General features: G+C 35.7%; 1 protein-coding gene across 5 annotated transcripts in view; it reads left to right on the top strand.

Annotated features, from left to right (window-relative positions):
- LOC123580849 (WD repeat containing planar cell polarity effector) overlaps positions 1-12,923 on the top strand; it is a 387,009-nt gene that overhangs the window by 115,862 nt on the left and 258,224 nt on the right. For 4 of the 5 annotated variants that reach the window (XR_006703493.1, XM_045446220.1, XM_045446221.1 and 1 more), the window contains 3 exons: positions 5,872-5,986; positions 8,230-8,363; positions 11,925-12,116. Coding sequence is in view for 4 of the 5 variants with exons in the window: in XM_045446220.1 (XP_045302176.1) it covers positions 5,872-5,986; positions 8,230-8,363; positions 11,925-12,116 (441 nt within the window). In the remaining variant the exon portion in view is untranslated. The remainder of the gene's footprint in view (positions 1-5,871; positions 5,987-8,229; positions 8,364-11,924; positions 12,117-12,923) is intronic. The other variant, XM_045446223.1, reaches the window with a different exon arrangement.

The raw sequence follows: 12,923 nt of genomic DNA, 5'->3' as shown, positions 1-12,923 counted from the left end.
TCCTCTTTTTCATTTTCTGAGCTGTCAGAAATCTGCAACTCCTTCTAGTGGGATAGGACAGTATCTTAGTGCCCCTTTCCTTCTTGTCCTGCCAAATCTTACAAAGGCCATTTTCATTTTGGTGAGTTAAAAACAACCTTTTAGGGAAACAGGTGGAAACACTTTCCTGTCTGAACTGGAATATTCGTTTCTTGAACTTGAGACTATTTTTTCCTAATTCTGGTTATCTCCGTTACTCTACCCAGGAGTATCTTTGGCACCAGTACGTGGAAACTTTATGCTTTCCCACAGGTTGTTTTATAAAAATGCATTAATTAGCTTATTAATTTATCTATACTTTCTTATTTCAAAATCTGGTGTCAGAGATACCTCTAGGCCACAAGACATTTAGAGATAGGTAATGACGGACACACCTTGATCCTAATGAGTACCCAAACTAGGTTTCAGTAAGAGGACTAATCTGATCTTTTAACAACTCTAAAGTTTGGAATGTCCCAAACCTCAGACCTTGGACTTCTTTCTCTATCAACTTTTATTGATTGATTGATTAAACAACAGATTTTTTTTTTTTTTCTTCTCACAGTTCTGGAGACTAGCATTCCAAGACCAAGGTGTTGTCAGGGTTGGTAAGGGTTTCTGGTAAGGCCTCTCTTCCTGCAGCTGTCTTCTTACTGTGTTGTCATATGGCCTTTCCTCTATGTGTGCACATGGAGAGAGAGAACTCTGTATTGTTTCTTCCTCTTCTTATGAAGATACCAGAAGTTGTGGATTGGGGTGCCACCCATTTGACCTCTCTACTCCTTTTTTTAATTTAAAAAATTTTTTAAAAATTTTTAATTGTTTAAAATTTACATCCAAATCAGTTAGCATATAGTGTGATGGTGATTTCAGGAGTAGAATCCAGTGATTTGTCCCCTACATATAACACCCAGTGCTCATCCCAACGCATGTCCTCCTTAATGCCTCTTGCCCATTTAGCCCATCTCCCCACCCACAACCCGTCCAGCAACCCTCAGTATGTTCTCTATATTTAAGAGTCTCTTATGTTTTGTCCCCCTCCCTGTTTTTATATTATTTTTGCTTCCCTTCCCTTAGGTTCATCGGTTTTGTGTCTTAGACTCCACGTATGAGTGAAATCATATGATATTTGTCTTTCTCTAACTGACTAATTTCACTTAGCACTCTAGTTCCTCTACCCATTTTTTAAGAAGAGCTTGTCCAGTTCCATGACTTTTAATACTACCTAAATGACTAAATGACTCCTAAATATATATCTCCAGCCCCCACTTCACCTTAAACTTCAGACTCATTTCTAATTGTCTACTCAATATCTCTACTTTTATGTCCATAGACACCATAAACTAACAAGTCCAAAACCAATTTCTTGATACCCTCTGAATAGTGTCTCCTTGGGTGTTCCGTAACTCATTAAATCCAGTTGCTCAGCCCCCACATTTTTTAGTTTTTCTCTTGTATGCCACACCCAGTCCCTAAGCAATTCCTAGTTGATCCCCTTTAAAATATATGTCAAATCTGTCCACATATCATTTCTTGTAGCATTGCCATTTTAGCCCAGCCATCATCTACTCTCTCTTGCAGTAGTTTCCTAAGGTCTCCTTGTTTATACTCTTGCCCAGCCAGACCCCTCTTTAAAACATAAGTTAGGGGCACCTTGGTGGCTCAGATGGTTAGGTTTCTGACTCTTGATTCAGCTCAGGTCATGATTTCAGGTCTTTGGATTCTCTCTCCACCTCCCTTTCTGCTCCCCTGCCCCCTGTCAAAAATAAATACATAAGCTGTAAAAAAAAAAAAAAAAAAAAACATAAATTAGACCATAATTCTCTGCTGCTTAAAACTGAGTGATTTCTCATCGACCTAACCTGGCCCAACTACCTCTCTAATTTTATCCTCTGTGAATATCACTGTCACTCACTTCCCTCTAGCTTCTCTGGCCTAGCTTTCTTCAGTCATCCTAGGCACATTCTGACCTTAGAGTTTTTGCATTTGCTGTTCTCTGCCTCAGACTCCTTTTCTCCAAATAATCTTGTGTCTTGTTCAATCACTTCATTTGTGTCTGTACTCAAATGTCATCTCATCAGGTCTTCTTCTTAATTAGTCATTCTGCTCAAAACAGCATTCTTCTAAAATCCCCATCCTTCCTGTGCTTTATTTTTCTCTGTAATTCTTGCTGCTATTTGACATTATATCAAAATGTTTTGCCTGTTTCCTGTGTCCACACTAGAACGCAACTCCCTGAGGGGAGGTAGGGAAAAGGTTTTGTCTGTTATATGCACTGCTGTATCTTCAGTATCTAGAACAGGGCCTAGTTCATACAAAATACTAATACAGATTTGTGAAATGAATGAATGAATGAATGAATGAATGAATGAATGAATAGGCTGTGCCAGTCCTTGGAAGGAAAGATTCTGAAGGAATGCTGAAACTCACTGGGCAGGACTCGCAGTTCCCAAATCACTGCTCCTATCTCCGTGTGTTGTGTACTGTAGCATATGCACACTTTCTTCCTGTACCTGGACATTTCCCCTCTGAATCCTTTCCAGCCTAAATTCCTTCTTTTACCTACTCTCACAGGTTGTACTTTACGTCTCCATCCCACTAAAGTGGTCATACAGAATTAGTTTTATAAGATAGCAGATGTTCATACATAGAAATAGCAACTACCGTTAGGAGATGAGGGCCAGTTCACGATAATGTTGCTGAGAGCAGAAAATAAAGAAAAAGAAATTTGAGAGACTTGGGCAAATTAAATTCCAGACTTCTGGAGGAAGTTGCAAATATCTTGGAGACAATATCTTTATGAAACCATAGCAAATGGGAAAGGTGACAAAAGATTGTACTGGTGATACCTTACCTGGAGTCTAGTGTACCATGTCTAGTATTGAGTCCAATCTGGGCACAAGATTTTCAGAAAGACAAAAGAATGTGCTCAGAGATTGCAAATAGTATAGTGAGTACACATCATATGAGTACTGGCTGAATAACAGTAACAGTAGTAATTGCAGGGGCTCCTGGGTGGCTCAGTTGGTTAAGCATCTGACTCTTGCTATAGGCTCAGGTCATGATCTCACTGTTTTGCAATAGGGATTCTCTCTCTCCCTCTCTCTCTGCCCCTCCCCTGCTCATGCTTTCTTCCCTCCTCCCCCCCCCCCCCGCCCCGTCTCGAAATAAATAAACTTAAAAAAATAGTAATAGTAATTGCAAACATTAATATGTGCCGGGCATTATTCTAAATACTACTTGTAAAAAGTTACTTAATGCTCTTCCTATGAAGTAGATATTACCTTTTCAGATGAGGTAATGAAGTTACGGAGAGGTTAAGCAACTCCCACAAGGTCACACAGCTAGTAAGAGGTAGAGCTAGTGCTGATTTCATTCTGATTTCGGAGTACATGCTTAACACTATGCTACTATCTTTTAGTATTTGAAAGTGTGCTATTGAAGAAAAACTCGGATTACTGTAGGAGTTCTTAGAAGGCATTATTAGCCTTTACCTCAGTGTCACCACCTTCTTCTCAGTCTCCCCAGTCTCCCCTGTATGTACTCTTATAATAGGACCAGTAATAGCACTTTATTACATTTGTTTTCTTATATCTCTACCTCTATTAACCTATATTTCATCTATTTTGAGGATTATATTTTATTAACTTTTGAGCCACTAAATTCAGTTTAGTGCTTGGCATATAATCAACATTCAAGTTTGTTGAATGAAAAAAATGACCGAGTGATCTCTGAATCGATTAGAACTGTCCAGTGGTAAGATAATGAGCTCCTGATCACTGGAAGTATTCAAGAATAGGCTGATGCTTGAAGGAATGCTGCAGAAGGAAAAGGAACTTATGGAAGTGGAAGATTAGACTAAGTTTCTTTTTAACTATGAATAATTAGATCCTATAATGAGTTAATTATGTTTTTTTTTTCTCCATTTAATTAGCACTTACTCTGTGCCTGGCATTGTTTAAGCATTGAAGGTACAAAGATACAAGTGGCCTAGCTAGTACCCACAAGGAGCTAGTAGTCAGTGAATAATTAAGAAAAGAGATGCTCAAGAGTATAGGTTAAGGTTTTGGTAGATAAAAATACATTTAAAATGGCAGATTTTAGAGATGTTTTGAACAAATGAGGAAGGGAGCTGTTACATAGGGGAGAACTGGAAATGAAAGATGACCCTAAAATTACCTGCTTGAGAAGGGAGAATTTAGAAATAAAGACCACATGCTTTGTTGTTATTGGGGAATTCCCCAAAGGGAAATATCAGTGTTTGCCATCAAGAGATATTTCAGAGCTGGATGTAATTCAGTAGAGATTAATTAATTTGTGAATATTTTGAAATTCTTGGAACAAATGTTCTTCTCTTATTAGTCTCCCAAATGAATAAATATGATTACATCTTCCTTGTCCTCTGCACCCTATAGGGGCATTGATGTTAAATGGACAGTCTATTAAGTCACGGGGGACCCTTCAGTTTCTTTTCTTATTCCTGTGCCTGGAATCTGTTAGGCAATGGGGAAGTAGTCGTCTTTCTTTAAAATAACCTGGTCCCTCGTGCTGCTCATCTTTCACACATGTCTAAATATGTCTTGACACAGAAACATCCTTTCTAGCTGGGACATGATATCTAGGTAGGTGGGGAATTCCCCTGTTTTGTTTAAAATCATAGTTGTCTTTGAGTTTGGCTAGCATGTTCATGATTAGTTTACTGACAATTGGTTTTTTTCTTCTTATACCATATGCTATTCCATGATTCATCTGCTTTGAGTCTGTTGCCTTGAAGGTGAAACAATTTCTTCCAATGTTGATATTTCATAATCTCATAGATAACAAGCATACGCATATGCATAGTCCTTTCAGAAGTTTTAAACATTTGGAGATGAATGAATTATGTTGCCACCATTGGAAAGGAGCAATATAAAATCATAATGGTAATATCCAGTCATCTCTTGTTGGGGGGTTGGGTGAACCCTGATATTAATAAAGCCTGAGTACTTTACTGTGTTTATCTCTTCTTGAGAAATTGTTTGTGGTATGTATTATTTATTTACGAATTTTAAAGTTTAACATTTTATTTTAATTGCCTTGATTTACATGTATTTTAATATTTTATTTTATTTTATTTATTTATTTTTTTTAGCATTTATTTATTTTTGAGACAGAGAGAGACAAAGCATGAACGGGGGAGGGTCAGAGAGAGGGAGACACAGAATCTGAAACAGGCTCCAGGCTCTGAGCTGTCAGCACAGAGCCCGACGCAGGGCTCGAACTCACGGTCCGCGATATCATGACCTGGGCCGAAGTCGGCCGCTTAACCGACTGAGCCACCCAGGCGCCCCATGTATTTTAATATTTTAAACTGACAAGATCTTTATTTGTAGAAGTGGGGTTTAAAGTCCAAATAAATTGTAACATACACTGTTTGTATTGTAATGGTTGCATCTTTTCTATATTTAATGTCTAGGAACAACTATTTAGAAATCGTCTTTTAATTTCAGATATAAATAGTAATCTTTCAAAATACTAATAGAACACATTATATTTCTGAATGCAGTGCAAAGCATTTATCTCTCCATGAGTATTTTCTAAATGTTTAGATGATTAGACTTGTAATAAACATGAACTAAACTCAGTTTCTGCACATAGCTTTGACCAATGCACTTCTTGTGTTGTATCATTTAGCCACCTTTTCCTATTTACTCAGAATGGCAGTAATTGTTTTCGATGAAGAAAAACTCTTTATAATTTCGTGGTATAAATGCTGTGTAAATGTCTGTATAATTTATACATTTGAAGAGAGATTTTTGAAAGACTAATGCTCAGTGTATCTTCCTCCCACTCTTCCTCTTTACCGGGTTTTAGCTCCTCTTTGGTTCAGGTGTGCTGGTGTCCCTAAGCCTCTCTGGGCCGCAGCTGGAGAAAGTAGTGATTGACAGAAGCCTGGTGGGGAAGCTCATCTCAGACTCCATCAGTGATGGTAATTACCCCCATGTGCAAGTCAATTGCCTACATTAACAGTGGGGCAGGAGAAATAGTATGTCAACAGGTACACTAATTATTACCACTGGGGACTTGCAAACACAAGTAATCGCTTATAATAGCATAGTTACAACCCCTGGGACAAATACAAGTTTTGACTAATATTTAATACCAAAGTTTTTGTCAAGTGTTAGGCTCATATTCTGAGGATTTTTCAGTTTTTCCTTTAAAAATGTGAATGTATTTTCAAAATAGGGTATTTTTTTTTGATGTGTGTTTTCAAAATTAGCCCCCTATTGTTGACATTTCAAATATTTTTCATTTTCAAATGAATTTTGAAAAAAATAACCCAAATTTGTCAACACAATCACCAGTAAAAAAAAAAAAAAAAGTCTGTAATTTGGCTCGTAGGAAGATTCTTTGCTACCAAAGTCTATGAATACTAACTTTTGAGAGAATTTGGGCATTATTTCTAAACATCAAAAACCAATGCCAAATATACAAAGCTGGATTCTTTTAAGTATAACACAACCAGTATGTAATTGCCACAAAGCACATAAAAAAAATTTTTAAGCCAATTATTGAAAAGGTAGGATACTGACATTTATTGAGCCCTGAAAGGCTCTATACTATACCAACCTACTTATTTAATTAAAAAAACAACTTTATATGGTATAATTATCTCCATTTTATAGATAAGGAAATTGAAGCTAAGATACTAAGGAACGTGCCCATGAATGAGATACTAAGGAACAGCCTGAAAATAACCAAACTGAGATTTGAACCCAGGTTCTAGCTACAGAGCCCATTTTCTTTCTGCTATACTGTGCTGACTCCTGAGGTTTTAAGCTTATATTCTTTTATTGAAGGTAAAAAGGTTTAAGAAACAGGTTGCATTATCATTAGAAATTGAAAATGGTCAGTATCTTAAATTGAATAATCAGAACAAAGTGTGCACCAGTGGAAAGGACAGAGGTGAGAACACAGAAACCTTCCTTCTGCTCTGTGCTCTCACTAGCTACCACTGAATGACTTAGACACAATTTCATCATCTTAGAGGACAGCACTCGGCAGGATGGCTGTAATTAGCAACATTCCTGATAGTAATAAGCTGGGGGTAGGATTGTAAGTGTGCCATTTCCTCTTCCTTACAGGAACATGGTGCCAAGGAAGCTTCCGATGGAAGAAGTTCCATTTTCATGTCTAATAATTGTCCCCTTTGTTGACACTACGAATAAAATAGTGGCTGTGATGATTTTGTCATGTTGATGCTCCTCTATAAGAAATAAAAGACTTCCAACACTATTCATGTCTCTGAGATATCTTTTTTTACTTGTTTCTTTTATTTATACCCCAAATAATACACTCTCATGAGACCATGATAACAATGTGATTTCTTGGCAGTTCTCCAGATTCTCCTGTAATTGTGTAGATATACTGTTGGTTGCTGCTTGCACAGCCAGGGGTGTGGAAGTGAAGAAAAATATATGAAACATTGTATAATTTCATTATGCTAGGAACAATATAAAGTATTTCTCAAATTCCTATTATATGTTTTTATCAATAATTTTTAATATTAGTAGCCTTTATATAACTCATGAATATTAATTGTCTACCTACTAGTGTGCATAGAAATAAAGCTGTAGAAATATTTTTGCTAATCTTCATTATTAGATATTAACTTACATAATGTGCATATTGAGTATAATATGCTTTGTTTTGTTCAGCTTGTATACCCTCAAAAAGAAAGTTCATTGATGAAAAATTTAAAGTAAAAAAATACATAAGATTGGTGGAGAACACTGATCTATATCCCCTAAAAAAAAATCAGTTTGTTCTCGCATGGTTTATATCCTATAAATGCAGGATTAAAGGCTAAGCACAAAAAAATGTTTTCATCTTAGATTCAGTATGGAATAGTCCTTATTTTATGCTTTTCTAGCCCTAGTTCCAAATATATCTCATTTGGTGGTTGTCCCCAAACATCAGTGTATCATAAAATGGTCTCAGGATAAAAGGAAAAGTATCAAATCCATGCATCACTAGTTTGATGATTATTGTTTATTCATAGTATCTTTAATATCCTTGTAAAATAATGATATTTGGGAGACAAGTTATTTCAGTTGGTATTTATATTCTGAAAGTAGCTTTTTGTAATATTTCAGTGGAAAAAATTACTTCATTATCATTTTATTGTAACTTAGTATTTTACAGTATTTTATCAAATTTTTTTTTCCTTAGCTCTTCTTACAGACAACTTTATCATCTTATCATTTTTGGCACAAAACAAACTATGCTTTATTCAGTTTACCAAGAAGATGGGTTCTCCTGATGTAAACAAAAGACTGGAAAAACTCTCAGCCTTGGATTATAAGGTAGAGATTTCAATTTATAGTCATTTTATTAACTATTAAGGTATGCTAGAGTATCACATGGGCTGATACTATGTTCAGTATTTTTGAACAGTTCTAGATTTCTGGAAAACCAGAATTAATTATATGATTAGGGTTGATTTATTAAAAATAGTGGCTCTCCTACCTTTTCTGTTTTAATCTCATTATAAGGGTCTAATAATGACATGTTTGGTACTTATGGAAATCATAGACACATAACAGAGACAAATTACACATTTGAAAATGTTTTTCTTCCTAAGGGTAGTATATACAGCATTCTCATTTTTCCCTAAGACCTCATATCATCTTTCTAGGCAAGGATAGCTACTTTGGCTTCCATTTCACAAGAAAAGAAAGAAGAAAGAAGGCATTTTCAAAGGTTAATAGAAAAGTATAATAAACAAGGGGAGGAAAAATACCCACCCCCCCACCCCCCAACCAGCTATAACTGGAGAAGAATGCAAAACGAATTCTCCTTCATATGTTAGTATCTCTCCCTTCACTAACTCCAGGTAATTTGTTTCCTTGTATCAGGGACTTTACATCTGTTAAGGAAGGATTTTTATTTTAAATGATGTGTTTAATATAAGTTTTGCCACATTACATTTTAACTGCTTGGAAGGCATACTCTCTGCTAGGATGAGTATCTAATACATTTTCCAGGCTGTTTCAGTTCAAGGCCTCTTTTCAGCAATGACTTGTGTTTGCAAGATTGATCCAGCCTCTGTGACGTGGATTTGAGACAGTTCACTGTTCACTGGGAACAGAACTGATATAAAGCTTCCTTAAAAAAGATGCACACTTATGCCATACCCAGAGTATCTATCCGTAATAACGGCAAAGATTTTTAGAAGTCAGCTTTATGGCTTGAAACTTTGTGTGTGTGTGTGTTTGAAAAAGTAGTATTTAAGCTAACCTTTTGCCCTTTGGGATTATTTCTTATTGTGATTGAGATGATAGTGGTATGGGGAGGATTTAGTTTTATTTGGTGGAAACCTCTATTCTTATAAAAAATTTTTTTGACATGAGATAAAATATATTAAATGAGTTTTTCATTGTGGTAATAAACTAATTTGGTCATATTTGCCAATCTTGTGGAGCTTCTGTAGCATTTAATACTGATTTTCTTTACTTGGAAAATCAGTGGTACTCATGTATTCTATTTTGGTTAGTAAAAAAACTGGTATTAGCACTCTTAATGGGATGCTATTTTCCAGGTTGGCTAATTGTAGATTTATTTGAAATGTTGTTTATTTACTAATACTGGTCTTTAAAATGTACCAATATGGAGTGAGTGAGTAAATAAATAAATAAATAAATAAATAAATAAATAAAATGCTCCAATGTGCATTAACTCAAACTATTTAAAATGTTTTCAATGCTATTGTGTAAAATTTTTATTACTAGTTCTCCATCTTAGATGTGATGGATAGCTTAGTACAGTCTTCTCAGCTGAAGGATCATAGCTACCCATTAATGGGATCAGAGAGAAACTGCCAGGATGTCATCTTTTCTTATGAAGAGATGTGGAAAATAGACCTGGTATATGGACTCTTGCACCTTAAGTAAGGGAATTACTTGTTTGTTTGTTCTTTATGCCTTTGGATTTGAGAATAACATGGGCACTCCATGTCTATGCATTGGACTATGCATGCAGGGAAGTAACCTGCTTCCCTTTGGAAGAGCCCATGGATTTCACTTTCTGGTTCAATGTTTAATATATATATATATTTAATACTTAGTAAAAACTGCCATTTGTCTTTTGGAAGAATAATTTAAGAAACTTGTTCACTTTACTTGCCCTATTGACCATCATGATAGAAAACTGATGCCATTAAAACTCACAGGAAACAGAAAATTTCAGATAACATACATGATGTGTACTATGAGGACTGAAAGTGCCAGTTTCTTGTTTTAACTCTATTTTTTCATCTAGAAATTCCTAAATAATGTGTGACATGGCAATAGGATGTCAAAATATTGTATGTATATTTGTAAGGACCTAGCTATCCCATTGTGGTATTCCTCTCAAATAAGAAGATAAGTAGTCAAAATAATAATATTGAGAGCATAAATATAAGAATTTGCACTTCAAAGCATAAGGTACATCTGTGTTGTCTGTCATTGCCCATTTGGATTTTAAAACAAAGAAATAGTGTATTTATAATCCTGTTTTTCTTTACAGCTGTACCATAATTCTTTCAGATTGAAATAATTTTGGCAAAGAAAATTGCAGGGTAAATATCCTGAATCTACTGACCTTTAACAAGTTTTCCAGGCTACATTTAAAAAATCCAATTCAATTTATTTAACAGTGAAGGGACAGTGCAAGGAGTTAAATGTTTACCATGAGAGAACAACACTGGTAATTACTTTGATTTCAGTTCCTTTTGATGTGCATTCAGAGGATGAAGAGGTCAATAATATTATGGCCATGCAAATAGAAAAGGGTTCCTTTTGACCATATTAAAAAAAATAGCAGAGGATTATTAAAGCATTAACCTTGATTTTAATGGCCTTGGTTGAGTGGTGAGATCACAATTTGGATGAGCCTGATTATTTACTAAATACAATACATAAATGCAACGGGTTCTTAACACCCATTGCACTCTGGCATTATCGCATTACTGCCATCCTTTGTTGCCTTGCAGACAGGAATATGAAAGCAATCTGTCATGTAGTGAGACTGGCTCCAGAAGCATTTCTCTGATAAGAAGACCCCCTGCCCTTTGCTAGTGTCTGGTCCAGTAGGCTTAGCCATGCGCTTAATCCCCAGAAAGTGGTTCGATTATTGCTGACCAGCAATGGCAAGATAGTTTTTTTTTTTCTTCCAAGCTATCAACCTTCCATTAATTCCTTAAGCAGAAATACGGTGCAATCTATATTTCCTTGGCATGTGTCACCCAGATGGTGCCGTGCTTATGTTTTCAAATAACCATGTTCCAAAATAACATAGTTTGAATAATAAATTCTACAAATCCTTCCTAAGAAAGAGAAGCATAATTCTCAGAAGCTGCATAAACTTTTACGCATGATGCTGTGGCTTATCCCTTTATGCAGAATATATGTGTATATGTCTCATATATTCTTTAAAGTGATATTTGCCTCAAGTTGTTTTTCCTTTTATTGTTGTCAGTCATTGTTAACATGTTATGTCTTAAACAGTAGTCAGATACTCTTGGTCAGCAGTACTGAACTTGTCATTTAATATAGCTGGTCTTAAATCCTATGTGTAGGTCGATGCTGTCAAGCAGCCATGACTGTACATTTTGGTATTGATTGGGATTGCTACAGCCAATTCCTCCCTAACTCACATTTCTCCTTTCCCTTTCCTCTGCTAAAAATGGGGAGAATTTTGAACATATGTCTTTTTTATATATGTGTCAAAAGAATTTGGTAAATTCTGACACCTCCTTAAGCACATGTTTAACATGCATATTTACTTGCATTTATCTACATCTACAGATGCTTTAATTTTTGTAATACATCGAGGATTTTGCATTAAAAAATGATTCTTATGTGCTTTTTTTTCTTAATCATTAGATTTCCTATTCTGAGATACCGGGCCCAGTAAACAGGACAGCAGACCGTCATCTAGCCATCAATTGTGTTCAAGATACAGTTGTTTGCTGGTGGCCGCTGGTCAGTGATGATGCTTGGCCTTGGGCCCCCATTTCTCCTGAGAAGGACAGAGCCAATCTGCTGCTCCTAGGTTATGCTCAAGGAAGACTGGAGGTAAATCTAAAGCAAACATATACATTTTATTGAAGAACAAATAAAATAGGATTATTAGTTTTTTTGATTCTGAAATAAAGATGAATACTTTTTTTTAATGTATAATTTATTTTTCTAAATACTGAAAAGAGGAAAGTACATATAAAGTGGGATCCTTTAAAGTATCACAGTGATTAAGAACACAGGCTTCTGGGTTCAAATCCTAGCTCTGCCACTACCTAGCTCTGTGTCCTTGGGCAACTAATTAACCTGTGTGCACCATGGTTTTGTTATCTGAAGAATAGAGTTAACGAAGAAAAATAAGTTATGACATGCATTTAGAGCAGTATCTACATATGGTAAACTCTCAAACGCTGATCATTGTGTGATTCTTATTAATATCATTATTAGTACTATCATTACAGCTTGCCTGTAATTTCTTGCTTGCCAAAGTTATCTTATCAATCACCTTCTTTAAACTTCAGTTAATGAATCAGTAAACATTAGTCAGATGCCTATTTGGTAGAAGACTGTGGAGCCAAACCATGGCTAAGGCAAGAATTTATCAGGAGGGCTGTAGAACTATGGCCTTCTCATCTGGTATCCTGCCTCAGACAGGAGCACCAAAAGGGTTAATCTAGGAGGCGAGGACAGTATTCTACCCTGTCTATTCCTGACAGTGGTTCTATCATCATTCATTATTGTGAACCTACAGGTAATTTCAACTTGTACCAGTACTTTGAGTATGGAATTTGTTTTTCTTTTTTATAACTTAACAAAAGCAACCCTCCCTTATTCTTTTTTAAGTTTTTGCCTGAGTAGAATATA

Source organism: Leopardus geoffroyi, chromosome A3, assembly GCF_018350155.1.
Source record: "Leopardus geoffroyi isolate Oge1 chromosome A3, O.geoffroyi_Oge1_pat1.0, whole genome shotgun sequence".
Classification (NCBI taxonomy): Eukaryota; Metazoa; Chordata; class Mammalia; order Carnivora; family Felidae; genus Leopardus; species Leopardus geoffroyi.
The sequence above is the reverse complement of the archived record's forward strand: the minus strand, read 5'-3'. Positions and strand labels throughout refer to the sequence as shown.